The following is a 19548-nucleotide window of genomic DNA, read 5'->3' as shown; positions in this document are numbered from 1 at the left end:
TCATGTGTCAGGTAAGCAGAAAAGGAGAGAGAGAGCGAGCGAGAGAGTACAGAGAGAGTTGTAACTAGATGATTTAGAGACAAACAAGATTCCGACAAAGATTGACATGCGATTGATGAGGTCACATAATAATTTTAGCATTGCTCGATATAGTCTAGTAAGCTAGTGAAAACTCAATTTTAAATTTTGAAATGGATAATAAACCAGTTGAAATACATGTACATACAGGTTGAAATACATGTACATACAGGTTGAAATACATGTACATACAGGGTGAAATACATGTACATACAGGTTGAAATACATGTAAATACAGGCTGAAATACATGTACATATAGGTTGAAATACATGTACATACAGGTTGACATATATATACATACAGGTTGAAATACATGTACATACAGGCTGAAATACATGTACATACAGGTTGAAATACATGTACATACAGGTTGAAATACATGTACATACAGGTTGACATATATATACATACAGGTTGAAATACATGTACATACAGGCTGAAATACATGTACATACAGGTTGAAATATATATACATACAGGTTGAAATACATGTACATACAGGTTTAAATACATATACATACAAGCTGAAATACATGTAAATACAGGTTTAAATACATATACATACAAGCTGAAATGCATGTACATACAGGCTGAAATACATATAGACACGTGCAGGTAGTAACCTCTGAAATAGATCAGTGGTTCAACTTAACACGGAGTGATTTCCGCTAGAGACTAGAGTAACTAACGATCAAGTGGATACACGTAAGATTCTCAAAGACAGCAATCAGAGTTTGTGCAAATGCCTACAGTGTAGATTCGTACCTGGTGTAAGTTATTGACAAACTACAGGATGACCTTGACAATTTAACCAGATCATAATTCAATGTGGATTGTCTGTCAGAAAGATGTAACGCGCACGACTAGAATATGCTAGAAGAACCTGAACCAACTACCTGAGTATTGGACTGTAATTTAGCAGCGTTAAGTTTTGCTGCTAATTCCTCTTTACTGGGAAAGAATAAAGGTAACGATGGCGCAGAGGCAGCGAGACCGGCATCATTCTCAGCAGGACCAGCATCATGCTCAGCAGGACCAGCATCATTCTCAGCAGGACCGGCATCATGCTCAGAAAGACCAGCATCATTCTCAGCAGGACCGGCATCATGCTCAGAAGGTAGACCGCCAGTACCACACGCTGCTTTGTCTGATAAGTTGACAGGTTCCTGGTCATTAACTTCAACATTGTCAGAGGGCGCCATGGATACTCTGGCATGTGTGTGGGCAAGCGGTCTGTTAAGTGGTGGCCTGTGACCATATTCTGTGGCAGTACTAGAAGAGGCTGCAAACACAATGATCCAGTGACAAAATGACTCCTGGAAAGATGAGCAAAGGTTCTTCATAATGAGCCTAACAACTGACAACTTGAACAGAGTACTGGCTTACTCGGGAATGAACATTCTTCATGTACACCATGTCTGGTCAACTGTGAAGGAACCAGAGCAGAGCTCAACGTTACCGGAGGCTTCACACTCATGTCAGTCACAGCATGATGAAGGTCAGGGGAAACCGCATCATGATAGTCAGAGTCAATCGGGGTATGAGACGGAGTGTTACCAACAGAGGGAAGGAGTCGCTGATCTTCTTCCATTACCTCTGCTGAGCCTAAAGTGTTCTCAGCAAAGCCTTGAGCTCCATCTTCAAATACATTTGAAGTTACAACTTCTATGCATCTCTTAAACTCACACAGCAATGGTATTTATAAACCACCACTAAACCTGCAACCCTGCCATCTTATATCAACATATTTACATGACTAATCCAGTTATAAAATTAGTTAATGATATATGGATGAGTACGCACCATGGAAAGCTCCCAAACTATCCTCTCCATGATCACCAGAGGGAAATACATCCTCATTAATTGTCCTGGAAACTGCTTCCTCCTCTTCATAATCTGTATCTCCTTCGGACCATTCTTGCATGTCATCAGTCCTATTCTGTCCTTGAATTTCTACATCATCTGATGTGATCCGAGTCCCAGACTCTGATGTCTTCCAGCTATACTCTACAGAGGATTTATCAGTACTTTCATATGCTGGCTTATCCTCAACCGTGTCTAGAGAAATTAATTTAGCTGACATCGAACCAATTGTACTCTGCGATGTCATATCCTCTTCTTCGACATTTTGCAATTTAGTAGTCTCTATAGGTGCTCTATTTGTCAAATTGTTTAAACATGGCTCGGACGGTATAAGTGAAGGTACTTGAGAAGGACCTTCACTCAACACGGAAGCGTTAATATCAACCTTCAGCCTAGATGGGTGTGTCGCACTACCGAATCCTGTGGCTTCTATTGACCCTGGCTCTCCCCTGATACCAGGGGCTTCTTCATCTTTAGTAACAGTTCCCATGATGTCCCCGTTCAACTCTCCATGAGAAAATTGCCTGGTGGAAGGTGGTGAGCTCTCAGTGTCACTCAAGTGTTTCACTCCATCACTGGCCCAGTCACTGCTCTCACACATCTCTTCGCTGACAGCAGCCTTATCTACAAGTAATTAGGCTATTCTATATCTTTCTAGATCTATTATAAGACTTTATATACATCTATTAATACTACTGCATGGAAGAGTCTTCTTGTCTATGGCATGCGTTTATCATCTTTATGTCTATTGCATCTGTTTAGTATCTCCATGTCTATTGCATGCATTTACCATCTCCATGTCTATTGCATGTATTTACTATCTCCATGTCTATTGCATGTATTTAATATCACCTTGTTTATTGCATGTATTTACTATCACCTTGTCTATTGCGTGTATTGACCATCTCCATGTCTATTGCATGCATTTATCATCTTTAGCCTATTGCGTGTATGTATGTATCATGCATTGGCCACTATATAAAATTATCACCTTAATATCCATGTCTATTTCATATATATACCGTTTTTATGTCTATTATATGCAGTATCATCTCAGTCTATTGTATGATACTATTCTGTCTCTTCATTGTATGTACATTTATATACCACATTTGATATTTTATGGACACACCGCCTCCGTTATTGCATATACTTACCCCCTCTATCTATGGTATTAACTTACCACCTATACTATTTCATATACTTATCTCCTCTATCTACTGTATTCACTTACCACCTATGTTATTGCATATACTTATCTCCTCTATCTATTGTATTCACTTACCACCTATGTTATTGCATATACTTATCTCCTCTATCTATTGTATTCACTTACCACCTATGTTATTGCATATACTTATCTCCTCTATCTACTGTATTCACTTACCACCTATGTTATTGCATATACTTATCTCCTCTATCTATTGTATTCACTTACCACCTATGTTATTGCATATACTTACCCCCTCCATTTATTGTATTCACTTACCACCTATGTAATTGCATATGCTTACCCCTTTTACCTATTGTATTTACTTACCACATATGATGTTGCATAGACTTACCTCTCTACCTATTGTATTTACTTACCACATATGATGGTGCATATACTTACCTCTCTATCTATTGTATTCACTTACCACCTATGTTATTGCATATTCTTACCCCTTCTATCTATTGTATTTACTTACCACCTATGTTATTGCATATACTTACCCCCTCTATCTAGTGTATTCACTTACCACCTATGTCATTGCATATACTTATCTCCTCTATCTATTGTATTCACTTACCACCTATGTTATTGCATATACTTACCCCCTCTATCTATTGTATTCACTTACCACCTATGTTGTTGCATATACTTTTCTCCTCTATCTATTGTATTCACTTGCCACCTATGTTATTGCATACACTTACCCTCTCTATCTATTGTATTCACTTACCACTTAAGTTATTGCATATACTTACCCTCTCTATCTATTTTATTCACTTACCACCTATGTTTCTGGTAAATATTGGCGGACTAAACTGTTCATCATCTGAAGTGTTGCTGTATGTAGCTGGAGTCCTGGAGGTGAAAGGGGAAACTGAGACGGACTCTGAATGTTGCAAAGGCTCATGAGCAACCTCATCTGTTTTGGTTCCGGTTGGAGGCAAACTATTAGCCGTAACAAGCTCTAGAGACTGGTCTCCAGTTCCATGAGATGCTTGAAGGAGAGAAGACGGAAGCATTTGGCTTGTAGAGATGACACCACGCTCAACAAGTTCCAAAACATTGCTATGCACCTTGTTGACAGTGCTAAGCAGTTGACTGCCTGGAACTGAGGCTAAAAAACACATATACATGTATTTTGAATTTTATTGGGAATAAACCATTAAAGCAGACAGAAGTTAGTAAACGCAAACATTTATGTACCGTAAAACCTTTAATTGAATGCCATGGCGCTCTATTTTTCAACCCTTCCTCTCTAGTGGCAGTCAATTAAAAGTGGCATTGAAGTAGAGGCTGGCGTTGTATTTCTCAAATGGCTTGTTAGAATTTTGGGAAGATAAATTCAGACCTTTTACGGGCAACGCGAATGTCTCTTATATTTCGCCCTCTCATTTCGACGTAGCGATATTAAACCTTTTGGATGCAATAAATCTGCCAACTTACCTCCAACTTGTTAAAGTTCTCATATTACCTAAGCATTGAGAAACCGAAAAGTATCTCTACCAGTTAATATCTATTGCTTGCAATTAACCTTTGATGATATTATAGCCTGTGTCCTGCTTTGCAATTTGTTGGAGCTTTCGATTTTTATTTCATTTTAATTTTGAAGACATATTTTTATTTTATATCTATATTTACCAGTGTTGCGTAAAAGCTCATTGCACTCATTGATGTTTGTTACAGTTTGCAGCCAAAACTCGCTTCTAATGTGCATTAGAAGGAGTTACGAGCATCGATCAATTGTCAGATCAGATTACCGCAACGATGCTATCAAATAATATGCTATAAATTTGCAAATTTATAAGTTATATAATGATAATTTATCAAATGCTATAAATATATATTCAAGAACAAGTGCCATAAACAAGCCATACTTATATTGTATGCAGAAACAAAAATTTAAATTTTTAAAACAAAAATATTTGCATTGTTTGCTCAGGCAGCTGCGTTCTGATTGTTGCTTTTAATGGAACGAACATCTAGTTGTCCAATACCTTCCACAATATATTCTCTCCTCAACTCTTCTTCTGCACTGCCGATCTAGTCGTTATTAGGGTCCAAACAATTTTTTGGCAGAGCAAAACTTTTTCGTGTTGCATTCAGCACAAATGCAACGCGTAAAAGTTTTGCTCGCTAAATGTAACCTTTGGCCCAAAACTGGTAATTCATCTACTATCAAGACAAGCAACAAGCAAGCAATTACTATTAGCCTGAGACAGTAATTATTTTTATGGTGTTGTTTTCAAAATTTTAATGAAAAAAGTGAAAACCTTTGGAGTTGGACAACAAGATAATTCATTGCTATGAATGTAAATAATTCATTTTTAATACGATTTAGTGGACACTTTTCTCTTGATCACTTGCTATTATGGGTTCATAAAGATCAAAGACTGTCAAAGTGGCGGTCAAATGGAGGTGACATTCAAATAGAGGATGGCGCTCGATTTGTCAACCCTTCTCTAATAGTGGCGATCAAATAGAGGTGGGAGTCAATTAAAGGTTTTACGGTATATTGAGCATACATATAACGTATAATGCATTTATATACATGTATACTAATACATATTGTGTACAATGATGGAATGTGGGTTTCGGAGACTAATATGCATATATTAAAGATGTTAAGAATGACCCTTGGAGTGGAGTGGCACAAATGTATTAGATAACATGTAGTGATTGAATGTATGATGCATAGGTTAGTTAACAAGACAGCATGTAGAAGGAGAAGCTAGTTAGAAAGATAGAATGTGGAAGCAGAGCTAATGAGTATTACAGTAACGTGACTAGCTGCTTACGATGCTCAGTCTCCACCCTGGTATTAGGCTCAGCATTTGTATAAAATGAAGGACCGTGTAGCCTCTTCCTAAGATTGCTTGTCATGATGTCAAGTTCTGACAGCTGCTTCCTGCAACATTGTAAGGATGTTCTTGGTGCTGACTGATTGATGCCAAGAAATCGAAAATTTGCTAAAAATCTCAATGCTTATCAGAAAATGTTTCATCAAAGTTATAGTGCAGAATGTACAGTGCTGGTTTTTCATTACATAGTATTATACTAGCCGAATGACTGGGTACGGGTAATAAAATAATAACCTAATGAATTTGAACAAATTACCTGGTAAGGTAATTACCTTACCAGGTAATTATCTGGTAAGGTAATTACCTGGTAAGGTAATTACCTTACCAGGTAATTATCTGGTAAGGTAATTACCTCGTAAGGTAATTACCTGGTAAGGTAATTACCTGGTAAGGTAATTACCTGGTAAGGTAATTACCTGGTAAGGTAATTACCTGGTAAGGTAATTACCTGGTAAGGTAATTACCTGGTAAGGTAATTACCTGGTAAGGTAATTACCTGGTAAGGTAATTACCTGGTAAGGTAATTACCTGGTAAGGTAATTACCTGGTAAGGTAATTACCTGGTAAGGTAATTACCTGGTAAGGTAATTACCTGGTAAGGTAACGGTGAAGTAAAGGTAAGCTTTACCTTTACTAAAACAATTGCTGTGCTTGCAGACGGTTTAAAGCTGGTTCATGCTATATCGCCGTATCGATAGTAATCCGCGATCACGGATAGCGTAATTTATTTATTTCCGTTTATGACAGTTGCTGCGAGACTAGTATTTGATTAAGCATGCAAAAACCAAGAGGTTTCTTCACAAAAATTTAAAAAGAAAAATGAGAACACTGCGTTACGTCACGGAGTGTTGGCTGATGCAAACACGAATGGGTTTGTTATAGTGTGAACATTGTTATCATCGGCGATCACCTAAGCATTATGGCAACAACGCCGAAATATGGCGATATCGTGTGAACCAGCCTTTAATGATCGTTCCGTTACGCGTAACTGTCAGCCGTGCTAGTTAATGACCCCAAGCGATTTAAGCGTGAGTATTTTAACTGATATAATGAATCGTGAGAATAATTTATCGCTTGGGTGCCGTAGTCCAATGGTTAAGATCTAGATCTGGAAAGTCTGAGATCAAATCCAGTGCCATGTGGATTTTTCATTGCTAAATTTTAATCACTATAGACTTAGAGATCTAGATTGGTATAAAATGAGGCAAACATTGGTAACAGACATTGAAAAGAAATTACTTGTAAGAGAACTTTACAAGTCAACGCTGGTGCTCAGGCTGATACGCAAGCTAGCTCTAGGTAACAATTGTAAGATCTAACAATTAGATGATGAATCTACCAACTTGTTTTATTCCTGGGCTACTTAGAAGTATATGATACCTGAGCAACTCTGATGATGTAGATGGAGTTGCTGCCGGTATATTCAGGTGAACTCTTTGCTCAGTGAACCTCGAAATGTGACTAGGGAATTCTGGGTAGCCAGACTGGGTAAAGTATTGATCAGTAGGAGAAGAGGACAACTTCTAAAGAAGAATCAGGATGACAAATATCACTGATTGTGTCAATGATCAGAGTGGACGCTACTGATTGATATTTAATCAGACGAATGAAATCAATCAGAGAATAACAAATGCTGAGTTTTCCACCAACCATATTGTTTGCATACTCAAATGATTCCACAATGCCTTGGTGCGGTATTAATCATAACTCTACTAATAGGCTGAGATCAAATGTGTAACATGCAGAGGGACCTCACAGGCTACAGGGTTTATACATTTCCTATAGCAGCAAATGTCGCTGAACTAAAATAACTATTCGAGTTAAGGAGAAGAGAAAAGACAGATATAATTATAATACATGCACAATTTCCACACCTTTATTTATACATGTGCGGTCAGTGTCATTGAAAGCTGTTTACAGTATCTCAACCCTACTACCATGGCAACACACCATGTTATTCTACAACAATGGTAACGCAATGTCAAAGCTATGACCCACACAGCAGGAATGAAGCAGCGACTAGAAAAGATACTTACGGCAACAGCGTGCTGTGGAGGAGTGCTTACGCATACACTCCTTCTCTCCAGCGTCTTAAGAGGCTGTATGCCGCACTTGATTTGACCTTGACACAACCCGGTGAAGTCAACAATGTTATACCAACCAGAGAGATGAGACATCCCAGCGAGTAGAGGTCGCAGGTCTATTGTAGTGAAACCTAATACCTGCGAGCCCTTATCCTCAGTCTTGCACCAAAGTTTCAGAACTAAATGCTGAAAAAAGAAAAGGCCTAACGATATATGCCTATAATACTCCTGCATTGCGTGTGAACCTACCAGAGAAATCATGCAAAACTAACGAAGGAACGGCCAGCTCGAAACAGATAATGTTGTCAGAGCAGTAGTGACACGCTGATATACATAAATTGTATTATTCACGTGCTCATATAACTTGTGGCAAAAACACATTCAACTTCAATCATACATTTCTTTTTAGCTGAGTAATAAAACAATTTTAGGAAACCACCGGAAGGTTTAACATGTATTTTCTCCATTTGTATAGAAATGAAAGGCAACCTAACTGTATGTACTGAAGACAATGCATACAGTTGTGGTACTTTATAAAGTATCGATGCCTACTGTTACATAATAACAAATGACCAAAATATCTTACATTTATAACACATGGGCGCAAGAGAAAGCTACAGGCAGTTAACATAGTAGCTTCCCAACTAGTTAGTGGTCATACAAGTTACATGCAATGTTGAGCCATAAGTCCGCATTGCCTTGCACAGATTCTAAAAACAACATTTGCACTTACTGTAACAGCATAACATCACCAAATCTAGCTGTATGAAGTATAAGACAACTACTTATTGCTCTGTTTTATAAAATGAGTACGACAGGTTAGATTAGAACTTACCTTGGCCTTTTCAATAGACGGTAGATGGAGTCGCACACACTTCTCATACATCCAACAGGGTTTGCTAGAGGAGGGGATACTGGGAGTCGTGTGCTCTCTGTCAGCCAGGCTGTAGCTCACGTGCAGCATGGTGCCAGAACTAGCGCATCAACAAGGATTTGTAATAAAGATACACCCATAGAGTTATCTCCCCCTAGAGTGATAACTACCCTAGCGTTTCCGGTGCCATCAAGGAGCGTTTAGGCCACGCCCATTTTTTGTGCTAGTCACTCGTGGTGATTGACAGAACAATAACATCAGCCATGAGAATGATCATTAATTTGCACAGTTAAGATAGTAATTAATGCTCATATTAAAGAAATGATGATTATAGTTTATTACTCTGATATATGCTTATTATTTAAAGCAATTCAATATCTACCAGGGATCGCTAAACATATTATGGAAATGTTTACTTTTTCCTATCCATTTCCATCAATGATATGCGACCCCCCACAGCCCCATACAGCAATGATATACAGCCAATGATATACAGCCCCCTGTATATCATTGTTTCCATAAACATAAATATTTCCATAATTTTAGGGAGATGGATATGGAAATTTTATTTAAGAAACATGGAAATTTTATTTTAGAAATATGGAAATTTTATTTTAGAAATATGGAAATTTTATTTTAGAAATATGGAAATGTTATTGAAATGGAAATAATATGGAAATGTTATTGAAATGGAAGTAATATGGAAATAGAAATAATATAGAAATGAAGCAGGGAAATGTTATGGAAATAATATGGAAATGAATTATGGAAATGTTATGGAAATGGAATTATATGGAAATGAATTATGGAAATTTTATGGAAATGGAAATAATATGAAAATGAATTATGGAAATGTTATGAAAATGGCAATACTATGGAAATGAAATAGGGAAATGTTATAGAAATGGATAATAATAATTAAATGAATTATGAAAATGTTATGGAAATGGAAATAATATGGAAATGAATTATGGAAATGTTATGGAAATGGAATTAATATGGAAATAAATTATGGAAATTTTATGGAATTGATATGGAAATGAATTATGGAAATGGAAATTGTGACATACACGTAATCCCTGATATCTACTTGACTTGCAAAGGCACTGAATAGATAGTGTTAAGTGAGTTAATGCAATCAGTTACTCATAGATGAGATAGATAGTCATACTGAGGTTGTATTGCATTGGTGTGATGGGAAGCTAATCGACTGCCATCAACTATGAGCTGTACTACCCGAGTTGCCCGAGTAATAAAAAAGTCTGGACAGAAAATTTATTTTTTATATAACATTTACCATTCTAACTTTTAAATTTCATATCATGAGAAAATATTTTCAAGCAGTTCAAATGAATTAAGAGCAAAAAGAAAACAACTGTAAAGGTTTTCAAGCTTTTTCAAACAACTACAACTTTTAAATTTCATATCATGAAAGAAGTGTTTTGTTGAAATAAATTAGGAAAAAAAACTGTAAATGTGTTTAAATGTAAAATAATTAGCAAGTAATGGCTAAATATAATCTGTTTAGCTATGATTACAATGAAAAATTATTTAATAAATAAGATAATAAAAAAGTCTATTTTATTTTTATATAATTATAATTTAGTATAATTAAGTACGTTACAATTTATTTTTATTTAACATATAACAACATTTGCCACTTTAACTTTCAAACTACATATTATGAGAAGTGTTTTGTGTAATTGAAATAAATGAAGAGAAGAGAGGGAATAAGAACAACTGTAAATGTTTTCAAGCTTTTTCAAACAACTACAACTTTTAAATTTCATATCATGAAAGAAGTTTTTGGTTGACATGAATTAGGAAGAAAAATGAAACTGCAAATGTATTTAAATGTAAATGTGAAATAATTAGCAAGTGATGGCTAAATATAATCTGTTTAGCTATGATTACAATAAAAAATTATTTAATAAATAAAGTAATAAAAAAGTATTTTTTATTTTTAAATAATTACAATTTAGTATGATTAGGTATAATTTATTTTTATCTAACATATAGCAACATTTGCCATTCTAACTTTCAAACTTTTTGCTTGCTTACATCAAGCAAAGATGTCCACTAACTAGTGGACATCTTTGCTTTAACCTAGTCTATGTATTTGATTGATGATATGTATTGAAATCTAATATTACATGCAAGGGCTGTTTGTGAACTGTGGTGTCAATGAATCACTCTATCACCATACAATGTCAATACTTTCAGTTGATGGCAGTTGATTAGCTTCCCATCACACCAATGTAATACAACCCCAGTATGATTATCTATCTTATCTATGAGTAACCAATGATATACAGCCCCCCATGCGTGGGGGCTGTATATCATTGGAGTAACTGATTGCATTAACTCACTTACTTAACACTATCTATTCAGTGCCTTTGCAATGCATGTAGGTATTGAATTGCTTTAAATAATAAGCATATATTAGAGTAATAAACTATAATCAACATTTCTTTAATAAGAGCAATAATTACTATCCTAACTGTGGAAATTCATGATCATTCTCATGGCTGATGTTATCGTTTTGTCAATCACTGCGAGTGATTAGCACAAAAAAGGGGCGTGGCCTAAACTCTCCTTGTTGGCACCGGAAACGCTCGTGTTGTTGATGGCACAGTTATCACTCTAGGGGGAGATAACTCTATGGATACACCATAGTGAAAAAAATATGAAATAGATTAGAGAAATGGAAAATATATTTCTTTTTAGAGGCTAATTATCACTTCCTTGTAGGTTTCTGTCTAATATTTAAATTAGTCTTTTAGCATGAGCTCCTTAGTGAGTGAGGGTGAAATTGCTACCTTTGTCCAATAGACAGTCTATTTGCTTCCTCCACGCTAATCATTGTTTCTATGATATCCTCATCGAGTGACTCCTCCTCTGAAGATTGATCCGATGACCCTGAACTATTCAACTCACAGGCAGCGGAAGTATCTAACTTCAATTTACGAGTTACTTTCTGGAAAACAAGATATAAGGATGAAAAGAGACCTTGCTGACCTTGAACAGACAACCTTCATAGCTGACAAACCGAAACTTACCATTTCATGGATGCCTACATCTTCTACTGGTCTCCGGGTGAGGTGTACTTGAACAAGGGCTCGGCCCATGCGCTCAGAGCAGAGTCTATATATAGGATAGACATCATTGACTGTGCACCGCCTCCGCTTGCTGAGCTCTGTCAGAGCGATGTGTGCACTGCCAAGGTACCTGTCTGAGCTTGAAGGAGTTATCTCCTCTTCCGTAGTGCCCAGTCTTTTTGATAACCAAAGCTCTAGCTCGAGTGGTTGATCAAACAAGTACCTATAAAAGGACAACCTTCAACATAGCCTTCCTCACAAACCAATAGTACAACCAGTCAAGGAACCAAACAGATTACACAACTTCAAATAATTCCACACGGGGACAAGAAGGTACAACTGGCACGGCAATTAATCTTACCAGAGAAAAGAGGTGCTGGCTGACTGCATGTACCTTAGCCTAACATCACACCTGCACTCAAAATTGTCTCCCTTGTCAGACAGCTGCAGAGCTTGTGAGTACACAACATCTGTCATGAGAAAAAAAAAATTACATCAACGTTTTGAAAATTATGACGCCTTACAGTGCCTCGCGTTGCGTGTTCGCAACTCGAGTTGCCAAGTTGTACAACTCAGCCTGGGTTTTTAATGAACTCGAGTTGTGTTACGCAAAACTAACACGGGTTTGTAAAACAAGCAAAGTGAGTAATTGGAGTGTCTCATTTACAGAACATTTACAGAAATTTAATAATAATAATTTAAATATATATACACATTTAAATTATATATATTGGCGATATTTGCGCATATTTATTTCTATAAATATAATGAGACAAAAACAATTGTAGAATGTAAGAAGCAAACTAAAAAACAATCTATGTTGGAGCTGGGCCACTTTTTTTTCAAATGAAAAAAGAGTTATCTCTCTAGAACCTGAAAAGAAACTGAATGAACACCGAAAATGAACATAGAAATTATTTCAACGGCATTTAATGATGCACCAAAATAAATTCCATATATAGAAAATATAGCTAAAGAAAATGAAATGATGAGATGTTCTCAAGCCGAGTTGTTGAACTCGAGTTGCTGTTAAAAGAACTCGGCCTGGATTGTTGATGAACTCGAGTTGTGTAACTCGAGTTGTACAACTCGAGTTATATTTACAAACTCGAGTTGGTAAATATAACTCAAGTTGTACAACTTGAGTTGCAAACTCGGCACACTATAATTCGCCCTTAGCTCTATTTTTACAGTACATACATACATAGTTTAATTTCTATTAGTTAACGGGTGCCTATTGATGTACCATTGTTAATATAACCAGATCTACGGTTATCCTACCGTAATACCAATATATTGCACCTTACTTTTGAAAAGTCGCGTTGCGTGTTCACAACTCGAGTTGTGAACACGCAACGCGAGGCACTGTAAGGCGCCATAGAAAATCTTTTTCATATCTACTGCAAGCTGGTCAGAGGTACACATGAGAAATGTGTGCTAGATGTTGTACAGACTGATAAGGTCAGAGGTACACATGAGAACTGTGTACTAGATGTTGTACAGACTGATAAGGTCAGAGGTACATATGAGAACTGTGTGCTAGATGTTATACAGACCGATAGGGCTAAGACTCAAGCTCAGATGTATACTACCGTTATTATAAAAAGAAGTCTTTATGTAGCAGGCTGTGCCAAATGGTAAATGATCCTCTTGTGTCTTGAGAATGGCCCAGACAGGCACCGAAAACCAGTCAACCTCTATCTTTACCTCTGTCATCTCATCCATGACAGCCTCTATATATAAATATATTTTATAACAAAAATACCTGGCATAGAAAATGTTTGATAATAAACGCAAATGCAATTAGAAAATAAGTTCCAAAAGCCAGATTTACAAGGTGCACAAAAAATTTAGAACAAGATTCGCCATTTGGGCATGGTTACTTTAAATCATTCTGGCACAGCTAAATAGACACTGCATTTTAAGAAATCAATGCGCTAGCGGGTGGTTTATACACACCCCTTCCTTAGAAACAATTTAACCTTGAGACCAACAAGCAATCACAGAATCAATACAATGCTGGTGGTAATCAACATTTGGGAACAGTTGAGGGGTAAAATACCTGTAGTGTCTAGACCAGGACTAGGAAGCTGATAACCCATTCTGGAAGCACTGTCAACAATGTTAGCCATATCTTGAGAGCCGGTGAGTTTGAGCTGAACTCTGATGGCCCCCATCATCGGGTCATGTGATTGAGTAGTGGTGTAGAGCTCTGGAGGGGCATTAACTGGGTACCAGCCCTTCATACCTGCGGGTTATATTACCTCTTGACACAGACTAAAGGCGCAAACACACTAGGTGATATGTAATCTGTGCTGGGTGAGTTGATGCTGAGCGATAACACGTGACTCACTCAATCATAACTTTATCGCATGCTGGGTGAGTTGATGCTGAGCGATAACGCGTGACTCGCTCAATCAGAACTTTATCGTACGCGAGGTGCATTTGGATTGGTTGTTTTTTTCTAGAAGAGAGTGATCTGGCAGCTAATTTTTTCGTGTGAACATTTACCAACTTACAGAAAAACACTTTGCTATTTTAGTATGATTGAAACATCATCAAAATGAACACTGAACTGTTCATAGATTTAATAAAAGCATAGCCAGTCCTGTACGACGCAACAGACAAGAATTACAAAGATACCCAATTGAAAATCTACATTTGGGAGTCGAGTTGCGCAGGTTGACCATCTTGAGAATGGTACATAATTATTCTTTATTATATTAAAAAATTTTAAAACTACTATAGCACATTATATATAAATAGCAAAAGTTGTTTACACCGTTGTCTAAAAGGCACCATATTTACTTATTCATTTCTTAACAACTCCGAAGAAACTGGTTACGCAGAATGTTATTGTCTGTTTATGTACTCGCGTTACCCCTCGCTGATGAATCGCGCAAGGTTTTGGGCACACACCAGAAAGTGCAGCGATATCTCCGCGATCCTCAAGATGCATGCGATAAAATCGCCCCTATTTGTTAGCCCCTTCACAGGTGACCACAAACTAATGCTGAATATTTTTTATGCGCTTGTTTAGATAGACTAATTCAAATTCTTGATATACTAGCGACCACTTGCAGGAAGTAATCACCTGCAGTTGCATTTAGAACTATTAGAAGAACAAGACAGCAAAAAACTCATCATATAATAAGACTTCAAAACAAAAATAACAGCACTAACCACTTTTATGGAAGAGAAGATCGGTGAGGGGGACTGAAGAAATGCCCAGCAATATGTCGGTCGAAGGGGCAACTCCAGGGCAGTCATCGAGAACAGAGTCTACAACCAAATAGGCTATTAATAACTTCTGTGTAATCAGGTCTGTGATTTGACGATAAAAGGCACAGCCATTTAACCCTGAACTAACCATATTCTGGTGTTACACTAACAACTAAAGCACAAACAAATGACTTGCCAATCAGACAACATTCAAAGCAGCTTTTAGGTAGCAAACGTGAGACTTGGGCAACTCCAAGGCATTACGAGGAGATTGAAAGTGCAGAGAGTATGGCAAGCTGACCAAGTAGGCGTTACCTTGTCAATAAGAAAAATGTTTTTTTGTAGAAAAATGAGGTACAAAATTACAAATTATTAGCTATTATTATCAGCTATTACAAAACCATCCCAAATATGTAGTTAGGAGAAAGGGGGGGCCATGTCACAATACCACAAAATTCCAATCAAACAAGCCAAGCTCTCAGAGTAAGTAAAGAATGACTCGTTTGAGTTATTTTTTTGAAAAAAATGATTTAATTTAATTTTTTGACGAGTATGCTTGAGCAAATGCATAGGTGAGAGAGCCTAGAAGGTGGCAATCATGGACAGGTAGTGGTTAAACAGAAAGAAGGTATGTATTGTCAAGCTTTCAGGAGTAACCACACGAAGGTGAAATATGGCCATTAGGTAGGCCTTCATCTGAGCTAGGTTAACAACAACCCTGAAAAGCAAACAACACCCTTTCCTAAGTTATAAACAATATGGCGCGACATTCAGCACCCAAGATTCTGCTCATCTAAGATGCACCAAAATCACTTTTAATTTACCAGAGCTAAACCATAGAGTTAACAGGCAAATGATGAGCAAAGGTATTTCCAGTCCCCTAGTTAATGGGGTGCATGTAAAAACCAGCACCAGCAAATCCAACGCTTGTTTGCCTATAAATTCATTTCTATCAATGTATATAATTATGGTTGACTCAGAGACTATAAAGGTGTGATCTCTCTCTTCCAACGAGCGATCCCTGTCGTCCTGACTCCAACTTGAAGGTATAGCAACTAAGGCTAATGCACATACAAGCGTGTCTTTGCCATCCAAGGAACGTACTTATACTGTATGTACATCAGAGACTCTTACCATAATTTATTAATATGGTATAGTATCAACCTAACATCACGCTGAATATGTGTCAAGTCATATGTTTAACAATGGGAGTCAAATCGAAATGCAATTCTTTGCAAGTCAATAATAAATAGAAAGTTTTTGCACAGAAAAAGACGAATTCATGGTTCAAGCGAGGTTTTGGATATATTGTCAGTCATTGCGCTTGCTTGTTTATACGAATAGATGTTAAAAGATATTCATTTCCTGACACAGATATTTGACACTTTGAAATGCTGTAAAGTCAGCGTGTGTACATCTAGTCTGGCTGCACGCAGTGGGAAACATACCCTTCAAGCTTTGATGCCAGACTTCAATAAGGAAATAGCCTGTGTGCAAGCACTGAGCCAAACTCGTCTGGTTGTCTACCATCAATGGCAGCTCGAATAAAGCCTTAAATCCAAAGTCATCAAGGTAGAAGACTCGGGGCTCTGTTTTACTCACACGGATATCCTGCATGTACGAAAAGATTTATCTGCATAGGAGGTTCTCCGATGAGATTATGTCAGTAACTATTACGACAGGAAAGGACTGCTTAGAGAACTTACGGACTTAGGCTGAAAAGACAGCATGGTTTTTACATAGAGATTCACACCAACAGTTGAATAGTAATCAAGGCATTGATGTCTATGAGACAAGGCAAGGGCGGCGCTCTTCAGACCGGTGATGGACTCAATGCAGGCACTGAGTATAACCTGCCCTGTATATAAATGAATGACATATACATATGCATACAAGTGCAGTAACAGATTGAAGACGAACTTACTGAAAATTTCAGCGAACTATATCAGAAAGTACCGGCATTTTTCATCCTTTATGACTGTTTGTGATGTTTGAAGAGATCGGACTGCTAGAATGTTTTAAGATTAAATCGACAGAACATGATCGCGGTTAAACGCTCCAATTCAAGCGAACATGTGATTACGACGCCTACAGTTGCACTTCGGCAAAGAGACCGACAGAATAGAGACACGCAGCACTGCAGCTTGAAAGCCATAGCCAATATTAATACAGTGAGAGACAGGCAGCCTTGCAGCTAGTGACATCATTCCAATATCAATACAGTGAGAGACAGGCAGCCTCGCAGCTAGTGACATCATTCCAATATTAATACAGTGAAAGACAGGCAGCCTTGCAGCTAGTGACATCATTCCAATATCAATACAGTGAGAGACAGGCAGCCTTGCAGCTAATGACATCATTCCAATAATAATACAGTAAAAGACAGGCAGCCTTGCAGCTAGTGACATCATTCCAATATTAATACAGTAAGAGACAGGCAGCCTTGCAGCTAGTGACATCATTCCAATATTAATACAGTGAGAGACAGGCAGCCTTGCAGCTAATGACATCATTCCAATATCAATACAGTGAGAGACAGGCAGCCTTGCAGCTAGTGACATCATTCCAATATTAATACAGTAAGAGACAGGCAGCCTTGCAGCTAGTGACATCATTCCAATATCAATACAGTGAGACAGGCAGCCTCGCAGCTAGTGACATCATTACAATATCAGTACAGTGAGACAGGCAGCCTCGCAACTAGTGACATCATTTCGATATGTTTTTTCTTCCGAGCGTTTTAACCACGATCAAGGTTAGTCGAGTTTAATCTTGAAACATCCTGTCCGTCAGATCACATTAAACATCAAAAACAAACGCAAATGATAAAAAGTACTGACACTTTCTGATCAAATCAGCTAAAATTTTGTGTAAGTTAATCTTTAAGATTAATTTAATATTTTATTAAATTAATCTTTAATCTTTAATTAAGGCTCAACTGTACAGCCACAGTGAAAGGAAACCTGTGTGTGCAGCAACCATATTGAAAGGAAACCTACGTGTGCAGCAACAATAGTGAAGTGAGACCTCTGCATACACTAGCAGTTTAAAACTGTGTAACAAGACTAGAGCTTACCTGAGGTATGCAAAGAATGGAGGGTAGGAACACTGGCAGCAGGTAGATGAAGGACACTCTTTGTGTACGAAATGCTGATGTCCAGCACTCCTACACTGCCCATCTGTAATATACACCATTGTATGAGAAAAGATAAGTTTAGTGTAAACAAAATATATCGTAACATGTCAGAGGCAAGCAGAATTGATATTGAAAAGTTGTAGGACTACCATAGACAAGGAAACTCTAACTGCAGACATCCCTTGATGCCTGCAGTTAGGGGAAGCCTGCAGTTAGCCTCTACATAACTGCTGATGCCTGCAGTTATGCTTCTTACTACCATTCATCATTGCATTCATTTCCTGCAGGCACTCCCTGATGCCTGCAGGAAATGAATGCGATGATGAATGGAGTAAGAGTTCGCGACTCCTGTCAGTACCAATAGTCACTATTACACCTCTCAATAGCAGTTGAGTGGTAGTATGGCTCAGGTATGCAAAGTATATTTGTGCATGTGAACAGTTAAAAAAGTGTTTGCCAGGTAAACCGTTTATAAAATTGCAGCAGAGTAAACAGGCTGCGTATGAGTGGTTGTCATGTAAATGCATTGCGAGGTGAACCAAAATATGATCGTACTATAACTGTGATTTTAGATGCATGAAGTTTTAATAGCAATGGCCTGCATGAGATGTTAGAGAGAACATTTTTGATGAGGTAGACATTATCATTCTCTACAACTGCTAGCATCAGCCTACTGAGGATTAGACCTCTTGCCACTCTGTTTGTAACCAGCGACATTGAGCAATCACTGCATGTCTCACCAACAGTACTGTGGGATATTTGTCCAAAGATGCAAGAATTACCAATTTGTTGATATTTCCGATAAGCACCCTTTAACGACCTACCGAACGGCGTTCCGCTGCGGCCACGAGAGGAAGGCTGTATGACTGACTGCTCTGTAACTCGCTGTTGTTGCCCATAGTGATAAGGCCTAGCAGCTTTGGAAGGGGCAGTAAACTTTTTGCCATAAGTTGGTCCCGGGTGTTTGGGTGGTAGAACCGACACCAGAGCTCAAGTGGGATGGCCGCACTGTGCAGTTGGCCAAATGCTAGCCAATATACAAAAGGAACAAATGCATAAGTATTCCCAAGACCATATACAGTATACGCGATATACGGTATACGCGATATACGATATAC

General features: G+C 37.7%; 1 protein-coding gene across 1 annotated transcript in view; it reads right to left on the bottom strand.

The window, feature by feature from the left end:
• The window catches only part of LOC137390936 (C2 domain-containing protein 3-like), a 46793-nt gene that overhangs the window by 763 nt on the left and 26482 nt on the right, over positions 1-19548 (bottom strand). Inside the window, 18 exon segments of the mRNA XM_068077273.1 lie at positions 976-1361; positions 1466-1717; positions 1883-2566; positions 3940-4272; positions 5954-6063; positions 7397-7539; positions 8053-8286; positions 8936-9074; positions 11794-11951; positions 12034-12295; positions 12434-12542; positions 13665-13805; positions 14135-14320; positions 15256-15354; positions 16743-16905; positions 17001-17152; positions 18371-18473; positions 19255-19457. Coding sequence (XP_067933374.1) covers positions 976-1361; positions 1466-1717; positions 1883-2566; positions 3940-4272; positions 5954-6063; positions 7397-7539; positions 8053-8286; positions 8936-9074; positions 11794-11951; positions 12034-12295; positions 12434-12542; positions 13665-13805; positions 14135-14320; positions 15256-15354; positions 16743-16905; positions 17001-17152; positions 18371-18473; positions 19255-19457 — 3857 coding nt within the window.

This window comes from Watersipora subatra, chromosome 1, assembly GCF_963576615.1.
Source record: "Watersipora subatra chromosome 1, tzWatSuba1.1, whole genome shotgun sequence".
In the NCBI taxonomy this organism is placed as follows: domain Eukaryota; kingdom Metazoa; phylum Bryozoa; class Gymnolaemata; order Cheilostomatida; family Watersiporidae; genus Watersipora; species Watersipora subatra.
Note: the sequence above shows the minus strand (reverse complement) of the source record. Positions and strands in the feature narration are given on the sequence as shown.